The sequence below is a fragment of the Rhincodon typus genome, chromosome 1 (assembly GCF_021869965.1).
Source record: "Rhincodon typus isolate 14 chromosome 1, sRhiTyp1.1, whole genome shotgun sequence".
NCBI lineage: Eukaryota > Metazoa > Chordata > Chondrichthyes > Orectolobiformes > Rhincodontidae > Rhincodon > Rhincodon typus.
Genome location: NC_063332.1, coordinates 54,456,062 through 54,477,175, shown reverse-complemented (window position 1 = coordinate 54,477,175; position 21,114 = coordinate 54,456,062). Strand labels below are relative to the sequence as shown.

Genomic DNA, 21,114 nt, shown 5'->3' with positions numbered 1-21,114 from the left:
TGAAGGGGTGACCCTTTAGAATGGAGATAAGAAGGAATTTCTTCATCCAGAGGGAGTGACTCTGCAGAGCTCACTGCCACAAAAAGCTATGGCGGCCAAGTCATTGAGTGTATTTAAGTCAGAGATAGATGCATTCTTGATTCATAGGAGGATCAAGGGCTATGGGGAGAATGCAGTTGAGAAACATATCAGCCATAATCAAATGGCGGGACAGAATTGATGGGCTGAATGGCCTAATTCTGCTCCTATATCTTATGGAAAGATATTATTTCATTCGAGGCAGCTCAGAGAAGGTTCACTCAAAGTTCCATATGGGGGAGACAATGGCCTAGTGGTATTATCGCTGGACTGTTAATCCACAGATCAGATAACATTCTGGGGACCCTGGTTCAAATCCTGCCATGGGAGATGGTGGAATTTGAATTCAATAAAATATCTGGAATTAAGGATCTAAAGATAATCATGAATCCATTGTCGATTGTTGGGGTAAAACCCATCTGGTTCACTGATGTCCTTCAGGGAAGGAAACTGCCATCTTTACCTGGTCTGACATAAATGTGACTCCAGATCCACAGCAATGTGATTGACTCACAACTGCCCTATAGGCAATTAGGGGTGGGCAATAAATACTGCCTAGCCAGTGACACCCTCATCCCGTGAATGAATAAAGGGGAAAAAAAGTATTATCTTTTGAGCAAAGGGTGAACAGGTTGGAGCTCTACTCATTGGAATTTAGAAAAATGAAAGATGATCTCATTGAAACATATATGATTTTAAAGGCCCTGACAGGGTAAATGCTGAGAGAGTATTTGCCCTCATGGGACAGTCTGGGACCAGAAGTTATAGTCTCACAATAAAAGGGTGCCAATTTAAGACTAAGATGAGGACAAATTTCTTCTGTCAGAGGATTGAGAGTCTTGAGAACTCCTTACCACAGAGAGCTGTGGGTCTGAGCCTTTACATATATTTAAGGCTGAGATAGATCCTTGATCAGTACAGGGAACAAGACGTGGAGCATCACGATGGGAAGACAGTCCCAGTGCAACACAATATACCTTGTTGCAGCTGAGTGCTGGGGCGGAGTGGGCCTGTGGTTGGACTGGGGCCTGGTGTGTGTGGTCAGACCATGTGCTGAGCTGCTGCTTTTTGAAACTCTTTACTGGACTGTAATGTCAATCCTTTAATTATGTTCTAACTATCTGATTTCTAACTTTTTTTTGATACCGTAAGTAATGCTACTACTTTTCCTTTTATGCCTCTTTGTATCCAAGATTTGTACCTAAGATGGTGTTGTCAGCGGCAGCCACTCTAAAAAACGTTTCACTATGCTTCTGTACTGGAGTACACATGACGATAAAGGATATTCTATTCTATTCAAAAGTTACAGGGACAGGCGGGAAAGTGGATGTTAGGAATGTTGAATCAGTCATGATCCTATTGAATGGCAGGGTAGGCTTGAGGGGCCGAACAGCCTATTCCTGTCCCTTTTTCTTATTGTATCTGTGGTCTACCAATTTGATGGAGTATCCTGAATAAGCAGTTCTGCAGCACGTTTTTGTAAATTTAAAAAATAAAAGCTATATATTCACACACACTTACCTTGAATTAAACACAGGATCAAGTACATCTGATGTCATTCACACAGCCACACACATACGTGCATTCATACACACACATCACACAGATTAAAGTAATACATTTTCACAAATCATATTGATCACAATCTTTGATCTACAATCTCCCACATGGCAGGTTTGTGGTCTTTGAATGCATTTGATGCTTTAAAGTTGAAGTGAAGGTCTTGGAAAAGGTTCATAGCAAATATTGAAGTTTCTTGTAGACAAAGAGCTTAGAGGCAGACTCTCACGTGAACTTTAAACTGGGACATGTTATGTGCTCTAACTGCCAGATATCTTACAGCTTGTTTCGAAGTCTGGTTCAGAGACTGGCTGAACTGATAGTTCTGACACCTTTGGCAGACCAGCTTGCAAACAGCTCTTAAGTGATTTGTGAAACAGACAGGGTAAAATGACAGTCAAAATGTTGCCTTTAATTAACTAAGGTATGGTGTTCCCATTAACTGCATATCCTGTGTTGTGGATGAACACTTCTGAGAGTTAATGTCATTAAATGCAAAGTCAATACAATTCCATCCCGACGATAATCAGTCTGCTGCTACCTCTGGTGGATTTAGTCTGCTTTTGGGAGAGGCCATACTCAGGAATAGATTTGGAGGGCTCTGGGACTTTGGCTGGAGTTATGATTTGGTGACTAAGCATAGATCAATATTTTATTCAATTAATCTATAGGACAGATCTTCCAGTTTTGGCAATAGCATCAGATGTTAGAAAGCGTTGACAGGGTGTGCCCTTGTTGTTTCTGGTGCTTGTGATGATGCTGGGTGTTCCTTCTGGTTTTATTCCTTTTTGGCTTTTCTGTAGCAGTTTGATACAATTGAGTGGCACCCCTGTCAATTTCAGAGGGTTGTTAAGAGTCAAACAGTGGTGTGTATCTGGAGTTGTATGTCGGCTAGACTGAATAAGGATGGTATTTCCTTCCCTAAATGAACATTGGAAATCCAGAAGAGTATCTTTTGACAATCCGATAGTTTTGCATTCAGTATTATTGAGATCTCAAATACCCTGGTGTGGAAATCAACTGGTCCAGAGCACAATAATCTAACATGCTGCTCCTCAGTTTCCCAAATTTAAAGTCAATGACTCACAAGAATTATTGAGGTCATGATGCACCACTGAACTAATGATTTACATGACACTATACATACTTTATAATCAAAGTGTTGTTTAGAAAAATAATAAATGTTTGTTCTTAGAAATAATCGTAATTTAACCCTCAGATAAACGCAGGCTGCCAGGCAATGGATATCCTGGTATCATGAGTAGCTGCCCATGGTCACTGGCCTAAAGGATTTAAACAGATGATTGACACAGCATAGATTGCCAGCCCCCAAAATAAAGTATATTAAGCTGTTGTTGGCAAATCAGTGTGTGTCAGAGGGGGGAGGAGGGGGGATGGACGGGGTGGGAGAGAAGAGAAAGAGAGAGAGAAAGAGAGAGAGAAAGAAAGAGATAGAGAGAGAGAGATAGAGAGAGAGAGAGAGAGGTAGTGTCCAGGAAAACAAGCCATCATCTTACTGGGAGTAGCCTGGAGGTTTGGGGGGAGAACAAAGACTGTTACCACCAATGACTATGAACCAACAGGGATAAACACCCCACCATTCCAAACCACAGGGGTCCACTATCTGTTTCTCAATTTTACAGAACAGATTAGGAATCAGTAAAGTGTTCTCATCTGATATGGGTCATATATTTCTGTTCTTTGTCTAATTAAGTAATGTATCATATTTAAACTGCTGCTTTTAATACACTTAATAAACTGTTTGAAAATTGCTTACAAATAGTCCACTGCCTATATTAGATAACTGTGATCACGAACACCAAAATCTAACATCCCTAAACAAGCACTTTCATTTTGTGCCACTCTCCTGCCTTCTCCTATTAACCCTGCATATTATTCCAGTTCAAATAACTGGCTAATTCTTTCCTTAATGACTTGATTGAACCAGTCTCTACCACACTTTCTGGCAGTGCAATTCCAGAATCTAGCCATTAGTCGTATGATAAGCTTCTTCCTCATATCACATTTGCTTGTTTTAAATCTGCACTGTCTCATTCTTGATCCTTTCACAACTGGGGGCATTTTCTCTTTAATTCTCTGTTAAGACCTCTTATGATTTTAAATACTTCTATCAGATCTTTTTTGGCCCGAGCTTCTTCAAGGAAAACATTCATCATGCAGTCCCTTAAGCCTGCTACACCATTCAATAAAATCATAGCTTCTCTGATTGTAACCTCAAATTCACATTCTCACCTGCCCAATAACCTTTCAACCCCTTGCTTAACAAGAATCTGTCTACCTTTGCTTTAAAAAGATTCAGGATTTCTGCTTCCATCACCTTTTCGCGGAGAGAGTTCCAAAGACCCATGACCCTCTGAGAAAACAAAAATCACCTAATGTCTCTTTAAAATAGATGACACCCGATTTTTTTCAACATTTACACCTCCCATTAACTCTTCCATAAGATGAAAGATCCCCTCCATATATATCATCTCAAGACTCTTCAAGATTTTATGTTTCAATCAAAGGAAGGATGCAAATTGTGGAGATTCTGCCCACATTCTTCCAATTTTTTTAAAATATTGGCCAGTGCCAGACAACTGGAGAATTACATATCTCACAACCAGATATTTATTTTGTAGTGCAGAACCTGAATATTGCTGAAATAACCAACTGGATCAGTGTGGAATATATTCACTGGAGTTTAGAAGAATGGGTGGGAAAGAGTTTCATAGAAACCTATACAAATCTAACAGGACTACTGAGATTAAATAAGAGTAAAGAAGGATATTCCCGCTGACCAGGGAGTCCAGAATCAGGGGTCACAGTCATAGAATACAGGATAGGCCATTTACAGGATACAGGATAGGCCACCTAGAGAGCCTATGGAACTCTGTACCACAGAGAACAGTCAAAAACAACCCTCCAACCTCCGGATCCAACGCATCATCCTCCGACACTTCCGCCAGCTGCAATCCAACCCCACCACCAAAGACATCTTTCCCTCCCCACCCTTATCTGCTTTCCGGAGGGACCACTCTCTCCGTGACTCCTTTGTCCGCTCCACACTCCCCTCCAGCCCCACCACACCCGGCACTTTTCCCTGCAACCGCAGGAAGTGCTACACCTGTCCCCATACCTCCTCCCTCACCCCCATCCCAGGCCCCAAGAAGACTTTCCACATCAAGCAGATGTTCACCTGCACATCTGCCAATGTGGTATACTGCATCCGCTGTACCCGTTGTGGCCTCCTCTACATCGGGGAAACCAAGCGAACACCTACGCTCGGTTCACAATAAACAACTGCACCTCCCAGTTGCGAACCATTTCAACTCCCCCTCCCATTCCTCAGACGACATGTCCATCCTGGGCCTCCTGCAGTGCCACAATGATGCCACGCGAAGGTTGCAGGAACAGCAACTCATATTCCGCTTGGGAACCCTGCAGCCCAATGGTATCAATGTGGATTTCAAAAGTTTCAAAATCTCCCCTCCCCCTACCGCATCCCAAAACCAGCCCAGCTCGTCCCCACCTCCCTAACCTGTTCTTCCTCCCACCTATCCCCTCCTCCCACCTCAAGCCGCACCCCCATCTCCTACCGACTAACCTCATCCCGCCCCCTTGACCTGTTCGTCCTCCCTGGACTGACCTATCCCCTCCCTAACTCCCCACCTACACTCACCTTTACTGGCTCCAAACCCGCCTCTTCGACCTGTCTGTTTCCTCTCCACCTATCCTCTCCTCTATCCATCTTCTATCCGCCTCCCCCTCTCTCCCTATTTATTTCAGAACCCCCTTCCCCTCTCCCATTTCTGATGAAGGGTCTAGGCCCGAAACGTCAGCCTTTCTGCTCGGCCTGCTGTGTTCATCCAGCTCTGCACCTTGTTGTCCCTCTAACTATGCTAATCCCATTTTCCAGCACTGGCCTTGTGTGCCTTGGCATCACATGTACACATCTAAATACTTCTTAAATGTTTTGACAATTCCTGCCACAGGTAGCGAGTTCCAGATTTCCACCATCTTCTGGGTGAAAAACAATTTCCTCACATTTCCTCTAAATCTTCTGTCCCTTAACTTAATTTCATGTCCCCGATCATTCCACCAAGAGAAGAAGTTTCTCTCTGTCTACCTCATCTGTGTCCCTCATAATTTTACACATCTCAATCATGTTTCCTCTCAATCTCCTCTGCTGCAAGGAAAATAACCAAGTCTATCTAATCTCTCTTCAGAACTGAAACTCTCCAGCCCAGGCAACATCCTGTTAAATTTCCTCCACACCTTTTTCAGAGCTATCACATCCCTCCTATAATGTGGATTCCAGAACTACACATAATACTTTAGATGTGGCCTTACCATCGTTTTATACAGTTATGGAATCACCTCCCTGCCCTTAAAGTCTATGCTATGACTGATAAAGGCAAATATCCATAGACCTTCTTAACCACGTTATCAACTACCTCAAGAGATTAGAAGACATGCACAGCAAGTTCTCTCTGATCTCTTTGGTGTTTCCTCAGGCTCTACCTTTTATCTTTTTATTTCAGCAATTATACTTGCCATTTATGTCAAGTTATCGAGTAAATTTCTGCAAGAAAATCTGAACATCCAATTCAGTGTTTTCTCACTTACCTTTGATCATGCTTACATCATTTGCACCATCTCCAATTGCCAATGTTATGGCTTTTTTGTACTTTTTCACCAGTTCTATCACTTGAGCTTTCTGAAGGGGTGTTACACGACAACAGATAACTGTTTTACAAAGACAAGCTGTTTTTAGGAATTCTAATTCCATGTCTTCCAAAGCATATGCCTGTTATTTGGATAGAAATATGCATTACCTTTAATTCAGCAGAAATTCATAATCTTATCAATATACATGATAGAAACAGACTAAAATGATTCCTTATTCAAAGGGTTTAATGACCCAATCATTGCATAGCAATGATTTTAAAGGCATCTCTCATTTTGACGACATCTCTGTAATAAGATAGCAGTCTTGTTACCTAATGAAATCACCTCAGTATGATAGCACCACAAACACATCTCCTCCCTTTCCTTCTTAGCATTCCAAGGCACTACATCTTTTGTGATATCCTGGTCCAGCCCAGAATTATGCCCATTCCGTTCCATGACCATTTTCCGCACAAATGCAGAAGATTAAACACCTGTTCTTTTAATCTCTTTTTCTCTCTTCACCATCCAAGGCATCAAACACTATTTTTAAGTAACATTCCCTATAAACTGCGCATGCACAGCTGGGCACCAGAAAATCGAAACTCACACACGGCCCATAATCATCCACACACCAGACAGTTGCACACAGAGAGACAAGTAGGAATCGATCTGAGACCTCCACGCAACATGTTCCCGATGGCTACGTACAGACAGCCGTGAATCCCAGGATCTTCCATGTGCCAGAACAAATCCCAAGCTTTCTGAACTCACTGCTCTGCCATACAATTGCTTCCAGCTCCAGACAAATTGTTAAAACTTGTGATTGTCAAAGCATGCTCTGGGAAGGGGAAGAATGTGAGATCACCTCCAACTGGGGACCCAAGTGAGAAGCTGGAGGAACAAAGCAGGATGTCCGATATAGTAGGAACTGCAGATGCTGGAGAATCTGAGATAACAAGAAGGGTCTAGGCCCGAAACGTCAGCCTTCCTGCTCCTCTGATGCTGCTTGGCCTGCTGTGTTCATCCAGCTCTACACCTTGTTATCCCAGGATGTCCGATAAGCAGGTTGCCATTCCATGCAAGTAAATATACCAATAGACATATATAAATTTAAAATATGTTCAAAAGAAAAGCAAATGAGTCTTCAAGTTCCTTAAAAAAAGAAATCCTGTGCACATTCCAAAAATGGATGTTTTCCAAGGTCATCAAGACCAAAATGCCATCTTCAAAACAGAAACACAACATGCGAATCAGTGAGGTTTTTATTTATCATGAAGCAGATAATGTCATTTGCACTATTTGCTCTGAAGCAAACGCTGGAGTTTAGTTCAGCACTGGGAAAAGAATGACAGGATACTGGACTACCTAAAACAATATTTGGGCCAAAAAGTGCACATAGATGCCATTAATTAGTTTTTGAAACCAAAGCATAGGTTTTATGAAATATTTAACGAATTTTACGAATGCTCACCAAAACACAACAAAATTGTGAGATCAGAGTGAAGCACACAGAGCACAAAAAGACAAATCTCAATATGGTGGAAGTTCTCATTGATAATGTCACACTTGCAGTAAAGATGAATGCATACTTGCTTTCTGTACAAGTCAGTCATGATTATGTATCGAAGTAGATGGCAATTATTGAGAGATAGTGCAGCAAGAATTACAACTTCAAATTTGTACAGTATATTTGTTTTGTTATACAGAGATGGTTCCTGGATGAATTGCGCAAATCATATTTTCATTACCATGATAACAGACAAAAGTACAGATCTTTCAACGCACAAAAATGTTGATTTTATACATCAATTTTCCACCAAGATCTGAGCTTGCAACAGTGCTCCATTGTGACAGCAAGCGACCTTGATGTACAAAAGATGGAGATGTTTACATTAGGTGAAGCTTCTGTTATGCTGGGAAAGAAAGTCTGTGGAAAAGCCACACTCTTGCAATGCGAAATCAAACATTTGCTGGAACAGCACTGCATTGCCAACAGGAAAGATCTGGGGATAAATGACACTTGGACACAGGTTTCAATCATGCATGATACTGAAAAGCTTCTAAGAACAGTGTATGCAATGTTCAGCAGGTTAAATGTGAAGAAAGGATATTTTGAAGATTTTGCCAAGTTATAGGATGTGATACAGTGGCATTTCAACAACTGAGTGCAGTGAAGTGGCTGTCAAGACACTTTACAGTGAGCTTACTAATGCAAAACTACAATGTTTTGGTTAAGTAGTGCACAGAGCAAGTGAATAAGTGAACCAATCTAATAAACAAATATTGCTGGGAAACGTTCACATAGCTACACAATCACGCTATATTCACAACTCTGAACGACGTTCACGGTGAACTGGAATTGCTGTGCAAATTCTTGCAGAGATGCTGTCTGACAACATTTCAGGCAATGCCATTTGCAAAGGCCAAGATCAATAAACTGAAGATTCAGTATCTAGGTGAATGCGTTTATTGGAATGATGAAATTAAGAAGGTTCTGAATGCTCTCAACTGTGATATGGGCATTGCTGCAAACCTTCAAAAGATTCAACTGCTATGTAACCACTTGGAAAGCAGATTTCCAGGAGAGAAATTATGACAGTGGCATGCATTTGATGAGGCTATAATCACCAACACAACCAATTATGAATTTGGAAAAGACAGTACTGTGGGACTGATATTGAAAAAGTCCACTTTTATACCAAACTATGATGAAGGTATGGACAAAAAAGATATATGAGGAATACTCTGAGTTCAAATTTATCGTTATGGAGAAAGTCAAGATGGGTTCCATTCAGAAATTCAGTAATTTAGTTGACTATGCTCTAAAAAGATGACCAGTTTCAAGAAATATCCATTTTTCTGGACATTTGTACAACACTTCAGTCATTATATGTTGACTGTGAGCATGGATTTAGCCACATCAACTTGATTAAGTGTAAATCCAGAAATAGATTAGCAATAGACCACTTAGACAGCTTGATGTCAATTAAGCCATATATTACATCTGGACAAAACATCAAAATGAATGCAGTATACAACCATTGAGTAACAAATAAAAATAGGCATTGAAAGTTCCCAACAAAGGATTGAATAAATTACTAGTGCCTCTTTTGGTCACGCAGTATATGCAGTGTACATAGCACCCTCACTAAACAGGTCCACAGACTTCTCAGCTGAACAAACAATTTTTTTTTATTTTAGGAAGAAGAATGCCTGTAACTGTAAAATAATATGAATGTACATTTTTAATATTTCACACTGTAAAAAAATTGGTGTATGCAGGTAAAATGCCTGTGTATGCCAACGATGTCCACATCCTACAAATGAATTTTAAAAAGTAAAATAAGATAAACACAAATGTTTAATAGCTAATAAACAAATTTTGAAAAAAAAAAACTGCAATATCACTTGCGCTCAATGTAGGCAATATGCCGCTGAAACTACTCCATGTTCCACAGAAGCCCAGAAAAAATAGCAGGAACACGGTTTCTGGATGAAGGAGTGATGTATGTGTACTTCTGTTCAAATTAGTCTATTGTATTTTCTGATCACAATGTGGACTCACCTACATTTGGGAGAACAAATACAGATTGGTGACTGCTTTGCAGAACACTTTTATTCAATCTGTAGGCACGATTCCAAACTTTTCATGGCCTTTCACTTTAATTCTCTACCTTGTTCTCATGCTGACATTTCTGTCCTTGGCTTTCCTCACTTTTCCAATGAAACTCAACAAATAACATTTCATTTTCCATGCCTTTCAGACTTAACATTAAGTTCAACAATTTCAGACCATAAATTCCACCTATCCATTTATTTTCCTTTTCTTTCATGCTTTGGTTTTCTCTTATTTTTGCTTTCAGACAGTAGCACACCTTTTCTATGCATACTTTTTGTTTTGTTGTTTCTTTTCGTCTTCATCTACATTCCCTTTGGCCAAAATTAAACCTTAAGTCATTCAATCTCTCCTGACTTCCACCCTCTCACAGACCGTCCATGTCCCTGTCCCATCCACTCCTTACTCAAAAGACTTATTACATCAATAACATTTTCCAAGGTGAACAAATATATAGTTTTTAACAGATTTTAGCAGAAAAGACTGTGAAGTTGTTTTCCTTTACAGGCTATACATTCCAGTGATTTCACATGATTCAGTCTTATCAAACTGGGGTAGGTTTGGTGCCTAAATTAGTGAAGATAAGGTAGGATCGAGTAGAACTGGTATGACATTGCGTTGTAAGTCAACTTTATTGATTTTACTCTCTCCTACATCGCTTTTATTAGGTGGTATGATGGTTAAATTGGTCCGAGAATTCTATTTTTTTAAAAAAATTGAATGGTTTCTGTAGCAGCAGCAACACAGAATGTCAAATTGAATCCTGGGTGGCATGTTGAAAATCTATGCCTGTTTACCCAGAAAAAGTGAAAGAAAGGTACTTTTTAATCAACTTGTTTGGATATGTTATGACACACCTCCATAGCCATCACATCCTAAGGTCAGGCTTGAATCCAGACCTTCGGCAGGTACGTGACCACTGCATTACAAGACCCCTAGAAAGGTATCTATTAGTTGAGCATTTCTTCTGATCTTTAACTGACTTCAGAATTTTTCAAAGTGCAATTATACCAATGTAGAATGGCAATTAGACATCCTTAAAGGATGTACACCCTGATTACAAACATTTATGCCTCAGCAGAAAAAAACAATGGGATAGATTTTATCTCCCTCTGCTTGGCAGGGACAGTGAAACAGAAGTTATACTGGATATGGTAAACTTGATTTCTTGTGCCTAATCATCCGCAATAAATTCCAGTTTTGGTTGTGGTGCCCAACTCAATTATTAATCAACTGAAATTGGTATCCAGTTTTGTACAATGGACTCTGATACTACTTTAACTGCCTATTGCGCAGATTGTCTGCTACGTACATCCCACTCAATAAAACCTGTGAAAATAATAGAACATGATGCTAAGATTAACACAAACAGAAATATCTGGAAAAACTCAGCAAGTACGGTCGTATCTGTGGGGAGAAAGTAGAATCAACATTTCAGGTCCTGTGATCCTCAGAATCATAGAATTATTCTTTAGTGCAGAAGGAGGCCAATAAACCCATTGTGTCTGTACTGGCTCCTGAAACAGCCACCCAGCTAGCCCCATTCTCCAGCCCTATCTACGTAGCCCTCTAAATTCACGACTTTTGAATATATATCCAGCTCTCTTTGGAAACCTCCTATGGAATTAGTCTTCACCACTCCCCAGGTGGTGCATTCCAAATTCTAACAACTCTCTGAGTAAGGAAGTTTTTCTTCATCTCACTCCTAGCTGTCTTGCTGACAATCTTGCAATTGTGACCTGTAGTTACTGACATATCAACTAATGGAAAAGGAATATCCTTCCTTACCCTGACAAAATTGTTCATAATTTCTAACACCTCAATAAATTCACCTCTTCAAATTCTCTGCTCCAAGTAGAATAAGCCCAATTTCTCTCATCTTTCTTTGTGTTTAAAATCCCTCATTCCTTATATCATTCTAGTAAATCTCCTTTACACTCTCTACAAGGTTTTAACAACCTTCCTGAAATAAGATGCCCAGAACTAAACACAATATTTCAAATGTGCTCTGACCAATGATTTATAGAGGCTTGGCATCAATTCCTTGCCTCTATTTATAAACTCAAATGATCCTATAAACCTACTTAACTGTTTCAATTAGCCTGGCCACTTTCAGAGAATTATGCACTTGAACCTCAAGGTCCCTGTGCTCCCGTACTCCCCTCAAATCTCTGTATCACCTCTCATGTTTCTTCTACCAAAATGTACTATCTTACATTTCTCTGCACTGAAACTCATCTGCCAGGTGTCCGTCCATTTGGCCAATTTGTCAATGTCCCTCCGAAATCGCTCAGCATCATCATCACAGTTCACTATTCTCTCTAGCTTCGTATCATTTGCAAACTTAGAGAATTTGCCCTCAAAACCCACCTTGAAATTTTTTTTATAATCAGAAAAAGCAAGGGTCCAAACGTCCTTGGGAAACACCACTTTCAACTCATCTCCAGTTTGAGAAACATCCATTTATATCCACCCTGTGTTTCCTACCTTTTAGTTAATTTCTTACCCATGCTGCCTAGGACCTATCAATCCTAATCCCAAACATCTATAATTTTCTAATGGTTCTGAAGAGGGGTCACTGAACCTGAAATGTTGACTCCAATTTCTCTCCAGTTTCTGTCAGACCTGCTGAGTTTCTCCAGTTATTCCTGTTTTTGTTTCAGATTTCCAGCATTTTGCTTTTTTGTCGAGGGTGCTAAGAATTTTTGCAAGTGCTAGGAGGGTGCCTGATAGCTGAATTCTTCCCTACTGTGTGAGGCATCATTCTTGCCTTTATGGAACCTCAGTATAAAAAATCAGTGGAGTGTGGGCTCCATTATGCACAAATATTATGATTGATTTATTGAGAATGTCTGATGGATATTCAGGAGACAGAAGATGATTCTCCAGTTTGGAAGCAACAATGGCTGCTCCCACCATTGAGAGGCATCTCCATTATAGATAGACCACAATCGCATTCATACTGCCTGGATGGGGTCCACCTATTTAGTAGCCTATTACTGGAGCCATTCCTCCTCTGCATGAACCAATTCTCACCTTTCCTCCTCCCACACCTTCAATTGAGGATATTTGGAGACTTTCCCACTGATCTCAAATCCTCCACTATACTTGTCAACAAGTTATTAGGGGGTGAGACAGCACAGCAACAACAAGCTGCACAGTAAGTCCATCTTTGTTCTAGCTCTAATTACACATTTCCACAAGATGACTGACATGTTTTCAACCTCATCATATTCTCTGGGTTAGCATGAGCAACATCATGGAAATTCTGCCAAGTTTCTCAATAATCACATTCAAATATTACTCTTCAATAAACAAAGGTAAATTACATCAGCAACAGTTTCTTACCAGTAAGTCTCCATTGATCACTAGCCCATACTCCCCATCAACGTTTTCTTCAGGTATGACAATTGGTTTCTTTGGCTGCTTGATGCTGATTTCTGTTTGGTCCTCCTTTTTCATTATTGCTGAAGCTTTTCTATGTACACAAGAGTACTAATTATGTACCAAATATATGATGAAGGAAAACTTACCAAAATGTGTCATCCTTTTGAGCACAGAAAGAGTAGTAATTTGATTTGATATAAGATATAGATTCAGTTCTCCCAAACTTAAAATGTTAAATCATTAATTTTGCTTTATACACATAGGATACAGGCATAGAAATAGGCCATTTGGCCAAACAGTTCAGTTTAGTGTTCTTACTCAACTTGAAAATTCTCCTACATTACCTAATCTAAATCAATAGAAACACAGAATATAGGATCAGGAATCAGCCATTTGGCCTATCCAGCCTGCTCCACCATTCAATAAGATATCCAACTCAGTAGTCCGTTCCTGCTTTCTACCCATATTCTTTGATCTCTTTAGTCCCAAGACTTACATCAACATCTTTCTTGAAATTCTTCAATATTTTGGCTTCAACAGCTTCCTATGGCAGAGAATTCCACAGGCTCATCACTTTCTGAATGAAGACATTTCTCCTAATTTCTGCCCTAAAAGTCGTACCCCTTATCCTTAGACTGTGACCCCTGGTTCTGGGCTCCCCAGTTATCGAGAACATCTCCTTCACAGATGCTGCCAGACTTGCTGAGCTTTTCCAGCAACTTTGTTTTTGTTCCTGATTTACAGCATCTGCAGTTCTTTGGGTTTTTATTTCGTATTTAACTCACTGCCACATCTCTTCCAGGCATGCTCACCTTGAAGAAGTTCTGCTCCTCTCTCCGACAGGATTTCCGTTCCAATCTCTCTTCTTGCCCACCGACTTTAATTTCACTGTCACTCCTGGTGTTTGACCAGGTATTTGCTAAAACTCGTTTCCACAGCCATATCACATTCCTCAGTGACTGCCTCCGGCTCAGACTCACGCCACGTGGGTTCCAACTGAATTTTCATCCCTCATGTTATGAATCCTCCCAGGATCACAGACATCTCCGTGATGTTCAACGTTCCATGGACAGCTGCTCTCGCCACACCCTGAGATCCACACTCTGCCATGCGGTGCCACATGCGGACTCTCAACATTTCTCTCCAACAGCATCGCAACGTCCTGGCTCAGGGCTGCACCACTCTGCAGTTCCACTTCATCCTCCGGCTGATTCACTGCGCTAACAAGAAACTTTTTCTTTTCCTTTCAGGCATCAAGGCCCACAAGATGCAACAACTCAAAAATACCCATGGCCCTCTGGAACCTTCCTCTCCTCACCTTCCCTCTGACTCTATCCCCTCCCCCAACACCCCCACCTCCTGTCGGGTATTCACCATCCCTCCTAACCTTCCGCTCTCTGATGCTGAATGCTCTGTACTCAGAAAAGGCCTCAGCTTTATCCCTCTGCGTCCCCACCTTAACGAATTTCGGGCACAACATGACGCTGAACTCTTCTTCCGCTGTCTTCACCTCCGGGCCCATTTCTTTGGACAAGGGTCCTCTCCCTGTCCCACAGACCCCTCTGCCCAACTCTAACACTGTCCTTCCACCTGGACCCCTCCCTCTGGCTTTTTACCTGCACTCGATCTTTTCACTGAGAATGTCAAAGTGACATTAGTCGCCTCAATTTCACTGCCCCTCTCAACAAATCCAACCTATCTCGCTCCAAACTGACAGCACTCCATGCACTCAGATCTAACCCTAACTTTGTCATCAAGCCTGCCAATAAGGGTGGTGCTGTTGTAGTCTGGTGTACTGACCTCTACCTTGCAGAGGCGGAGCACCAGCTCTCAGATACCTCCTCCTACCCTCTCCTGGACCATGACCCCACCATGGCACACCAGGCCATTGTATCCACTACGGTTATGGATCTCATTTCATCCGGTGATTTCCCCCACTCTGCTTCCAAGCTAATAGTCCCCCAACCCCACACAGCTCGTTGCTACCTCCTGCCAAAAATCCACAAACAGGACTGTCCGGGCAGACCCACTGTTTCAGCCTGCTCATGTCCCACAAAATTCATCTCTTCCTACCTTGACTCAGTCTTCTACCCCTGGTCCAGTCCCTACCCACATACATCCATGAATCATCTGACGCCTTACGCTGGTTTCAAAACTTCCAGTTTACCGGCTCCAGCCACCTGCTCTTTACCATGGATGTGCAATCCCTTTACATGTCCATTCCCCACCAGGAGGGTCTTAGGGCTCTCCGCTTCTTCCTGGAGCAAAGACCTGAACCATCCCCACCCAACACCACTTTCCTCCGCTTGGCCGAACTTGTCCTCATCCTCAACAACTTCTCTTTCAACTCCTCTCATTTTCTTCACGTAAGAGGGGTTGCCATGGGTGCCCGCATGGGCCCTAGTTATGCCTGTCTCTTTGTGGGGTACGTGGAACATTCCTTGTTCCTGTCCTATTCCAGCCCCCACCCACAACTCTTTCTCCGATACATCGATGATATCATCGGTTCTGCTTCCCTCTCTCGTCTGGAATTGGAAAACTTCATCAATTTCGCCTCCAATTTTCACCCTGCCCTCACTTTGACCTGGTATATCTCTGACTCCTTCCTTCCCTTCCTCAACATTTCTGTTTCCATTTCTGGGGATAGACTGGTCACTAATATCCATTCCAAACACACTGACACCCACAGCTACCTGGACTATACATTCTCACACCCCACATCCTGTAAAGACGCCATCCCATTCTCTCAGTTCCTCTGTTTCCGTCATATATGTTCATGAGGCCAACTTTGACAAGGGAGCCTCCGAAATGTCCACCTTCTTCTTCAACCGAGGATTCCCCAGCTCCGTTGTCGACTGGGCCCTGAACCGGGTCCGACCCATCTTCTGCACTTCCGCCCTCACCCCTTCTCTTCCCTCCCGCAACAACGATAGGGTTCCCCTTGTCCTCACCTACCATCCCACCAGCATCCACATCCAGAAGATCATCAGACGCCATTTCCGGCACCTCCAGCAAAATGTCCCCACCAGAAACATATTCCCCTTCCCTCCCTTGTCTGCCTTCCACAGGGACCGTTCCCTCGGGACACCCTGATCCACACTTCCTTCACCCCCAACACCTACCCACAGCCCTATGGCACCTTCCCCTGTAACCAGCGAAGGTTAAACATGTGCCCAGTTACCTCCACCCTCCCCAGTATCCAAGGGCCTAAACATACCTTCCAGGTGAAGCAACACTTCACCTGCACTTCCCAGAATCTAGTCTACTGCATTCGCTGCTCACAATGTGGTCTCATCTACATTGGGGAAACGAAGCGTAGACTTGGCGACCGCTTCGCAGAACATCTAGGTTCTGCTCGCAAAAAAGACCCTGAACTACCTGTTGCCTGCCACTTCAATGCACCACCCTGCTCCCTGGCCAACATCTCTGTCTCTGGCTTGCTGCAGTGTTCCAGTGAAGCCGAACGCAAGCTGGAGGAACAACATCTTATTTTCCGCTTGGGGACCCTACAGCCCTCCGGACTCAATACTGAATTCAATAATTTTAGGGCCTGAACTCTTCCACATCCCAGACCCCCACCCCACACACCAGGCCTTGTTACCACGTAGCCTGCCATTAAACACCCCCTGTTGTTAATCACTAACAATCCCCATTAGCAACTATTCACCCTCCCAGCCTGTTCGTTGGCAACTCCTTTGTCTGTCCAATTGTCTTTCTCTATCTTTGGGCTCTATCGTTTACTCCCTACCCCACCCACCTCCCTATTTTCTGCATTTAAACCAACAATTTCCCAGCCATCATTAGTTCTGACGAAGGGTCATCAGACCCGAAATGTTGACTCTGTTTTCTCCTTCACAGATGCTGCCAGACCTGCTGAGCTTTTCCAGCAACTTTGTTTTTGTTCCTGATTTACAGCATCCGCAGTTCTTTTGGTTTTTATTGAGAACATCAATCCTGGATGTCCCCTGTCTAAACCCGTTAGAGTTTTCCAGGTTTTTATGATATCCCACCAACTTCCCCCCAACCCCCATTCTTCTAAACTCCAGTAAATATAGTCCTAACCGATTCAGTGTCTCCCCATTGGTTAATACTGCCAACCAAGGAATCAGTCTGGTAAACAGTTTTTATGCTTCCTCAATAGCCAAAATATCCTTCTTCAGATAAGATCAAAACTATACACAATGATGCAGGTGTGGTCTTACCAAGGCCCTTTTCAACTGCAAAAAGATATCCCTGCTCCTAAATTTGAACCCTCTCACTGTAAAGGTCAACATACCATTTGCCTTCTTCACCACCTGCTGCACCTGCATGAAGACACGGAGCATTTTCTTTTCTCTCACATATCTAGCTCTCCTTTTTTTCCCATCTATGCCATTATCTTCAAGCACTCCCTCTTATAGCAAGCTCACATTCTCACAACTGATATAGAATTCCCACAGTGTGGAAACAGCCATTTGTCCCAACACGTCCACACCAACCCTCTGAACAGCATCCCACCCCTACTCTTTCCTCGTAACCCTGCACTTCCCATCTAATCTACACATCCCTGGACAGTATGGGCAATTTAGCATGGCCAATCCACCTAACTTGCACATATTTGGACTGTGGGATGAAACTGGAGCACCTGGCGGAAACCCATGCAGACATGGGGAGAACGTGCACACTCCACACAGACAGTCACCTGAGGCTGAAATTGAATGCAGGTCCCTGGTGCTGTGAGGCAGCAGTGCTAACCACTGAGCCACCGTACCACTCTTTCGGAAAGAGGTTATTTTCTGAATTTCCTATTGGATTTCTTGCTGACCATGATATTGATGCTTGAGATGCTCTAACTCAAAAGAAGAAACATTCTCTCTGTATCCACTCAATCAAAACTTGCTGTAAAATTAAATACCTTCATTAGGTCACCTTCTTTTAAGACAGAAATTTGTTGTTCCTTTTCTGACACAAATGCCCAAGCATTTCTGACATCTCCTTGCAAATCCTCTCTGTACCCTCTCTTATCTTACAATATTACAAACTAACAAGAATGCTAGAAGTGCATGGAGAATAGTGTGGCCTGAAAAAATTTCAATACAGGTATAAGTTACAAACAGGAAATGCTGGAGAAACATGGGAGGTCTGGAAGCATCTGGGTTCAGTTTTAGATCTGTTCTGAAGGTCTCAAAACATTAACTGTTCTGCTTTCCAAATATGCTGCCAAACCTGCTGAGTTTGTCCAGCACATTGTTTTATTTCAGTTTTTCAGCATCCACAGGATTTTGTTTTTATTTAATATGACTCTCCTACTTTTTAATTCTATTTCTCTGGAAAGAAAAGCCAAGTGCTTGACTTCTTTTTAATGGTCTTGCTAACCTATGATGCATCTTTTAGTGATTGGTATATTTACACTCCAACATTCCCTTTGTTCCTCTGCTCCAAGTAGACTTGCACCTTTCAAATAAAAAGTAGCCTCCCAATTCTTCTTAAAAAAAAAAGTGCTGATATTCAATTGCCAATTATTTGTCCATTCTACAAATTAACTTTTAATACTTAAATACATAAAGAGCCCAAAAACCTAAAGAGATAACATTCCAGATCAAATTTAAGGACAAGCTGCAGGAAACTTCCAGTAGCCATCCCATCTGAAGTAAGTGGTGCTGAGGAAGAGAATCCTTACTTTGCATATTTCTGAAAGATGCCTGTATAGTCCAATGGCATGGGAAACCATCTTAGGTGCCCACGAGTCTGAAGGGATCGATAATCCTGGTGGGAATCACCTTTTCCAGTTGGAGCATGGAGGCTTTAGACCTCCAAACCACCAAAAAAGGTAAAATGGCCGATCAACTCATTTAATAACATGGTAGTTAAAAAAACTTCTTTAAAACTTTACATTTTAGGGAGTCCAGTGCAAATTTCAAACACTATATCTAAGTCAGGCCCTGGTAACAGTTTTGCACAATGATAGATTGCAGGCTGAAGAAAATAACAAGTTTCTTCTTTCTGACTACTGTTACAACTTGGACAGCCAGGCAGTGAGGTATAAATAAAAGAAACCCAGTTATTAAATAGTTGCACGCTTTGCATATTATGCACCTCCAAACATCTCTTTCAATCTGCATGCTACAATCACTAGAGGAGCAATCACATACCAGAAGAGAAAAAAGAATAAAAGACTAAAAAGAGTAAAACTTATGTATGATGCGTACTCGTTCAGCTCATCTTGCATACTTCAAAATGGAGGTCTGGTATGATCAGCATGTTTATTTCCATATATTACATTTTTTTTCTGTTGGGAAGGCCTCTTCTTTTTCCTACCCTCGTTTGACCAAAAGATCTCTAAAAAACTATATTTTCATTCACTTTTATTTACTTGGATTTATTGTCCATTCCTAGCTGTCCATGAGAAAGTAGTGTTAAGTTGCCCTTTTGAACCACTACAGTCCATTTCGGGAAGGTACACCCACAATGCTGTTAGGAAGGAAGTTTCAGCATTTTAACCCAGCAACACTGAAGTCACCTGGCAAGTGGCTTGGAGGGGAACTTGCAGGTAGTGGTACTGATACTGATCCACTGTCCTTGACCTTCCAGATAGTAATGGTTGTGGGTTTGGAAGGTGCTGTGTAACAAGCCTTGGTGAACTTCTGCAGTCGATCTTGTAGATGGTACACAATGCTGCTACTTATCGTTAGTGGCAGAAGAACTGAATGTCTGTGGATGTGGTACCAATCAAGTGGGCAGCTTTGTACTGATTCTTGAGTGTTGTTTCAACTGCAATCATCAACGTAAGTGGAGAGTATTCCACCATATTCCAGACTTGTGCATTGCAGATGGTGAACTGACTTTGGAGAGTCAGGGGCAGGAGGTGAGTTATTTGTTTTCACAGCCATGCAATCACAGTATGTATCTGGCCAGTCCAGTTGAGTTTTTGCTTAATGGTAACCCCAAGGATGTTGGCAGTGGGAATTTGACAATGGTAATCTCACTGGATATCAAGGGGAAACGGTTAGATTCTGTCTTGTTGGAGATGGCCAATCCTTGGCATGAATGTTATTTGCTAACTGGTAGTCTGAACCTGGATATTGTTCAGGTCTTGCTGCATTTGAATATGGGCTGCTTCAGTATCTGTAGAGTTGTGAATGGTGCTGAATATTGTGCAATCACCACCACCCACTTAGAATAGAAGCTCTTCATAGAATCCATACAGTGTGCAAACAGGCCATTCAGCCCAACAAGTCCACACTGACCCTCCGAACAGCATCACACCCATTCCTCCACCCCATATTTCCCTGGACACTACAAGACATTTTTTTTTAAAAAAGAGTAGCCAATCCACCTAACCTGCACATCTTTGGACTGTGGGAGGAAACCAGAGCACCCGGAAGAAACCCATGCAGACACGGGTAGAATGTGCAAACTCCACACAGTTGCCTGAGAGTGGATTCAAACCCGGGTCCCTGGCGTTGTGAGGCAGCAGTGCTAACCACTGAGCCACCGTGCCACCCCTGGCTGATCTCATGATGGAGGGATAGTAATTGATGAAGAAGCTGAAAATGATTTAGTTAAGGAGATTATTCTGAGGGCTCTTGTGGTGCCATATTAGTGTCCCTACCTCTGAAGCCTGTGTTCAAGACCTGCCTGCACTAGAGGTGTGTCAGAACACCTCTGGACAGGCTAATGAGAAAATATCTAATTTGAGGAGCTCCTGCAGAGAGATTCTGCAGCTGACATGACAGCCCTCCAAAAAACTGCAACCAAATTCCTTTGTGCCAGGTATGATTTCAACAGGCAAAGACTTTTCCCATCAACTGTAGTTTTAC

At 42.1% G+C, this 21,114-nt stretch overlaps 1 protein-coding gene across 1 annotated transcript in view; it reads right to left on the bottom strand.

Annotated features, from left to right (window-relative positions):
• Positions 1-21,114, bottom strand: part of atp8b5b (ATPase phospholipid transporting 8B5b) — a 253,067-nt gene that overhangs the window by 38,823 nt on the left and 193,130 nt on the right. The window contains exons 20-21 of the mRNA XM_048600294.1: positions 13,277-13,406; positions 6,268-6,448 (exon numbers count right to left, since the gene is read on the bottom strand). Coding sequence (XP_048456251.1) covers positions 6,268-6,448; positions 13,277-13,406 — 311 coding nt within the window. The remainder of the gene's footprint in view (positions 1-6,267; positions 6,449-13,276; positions 13,407-21,114) is intronic.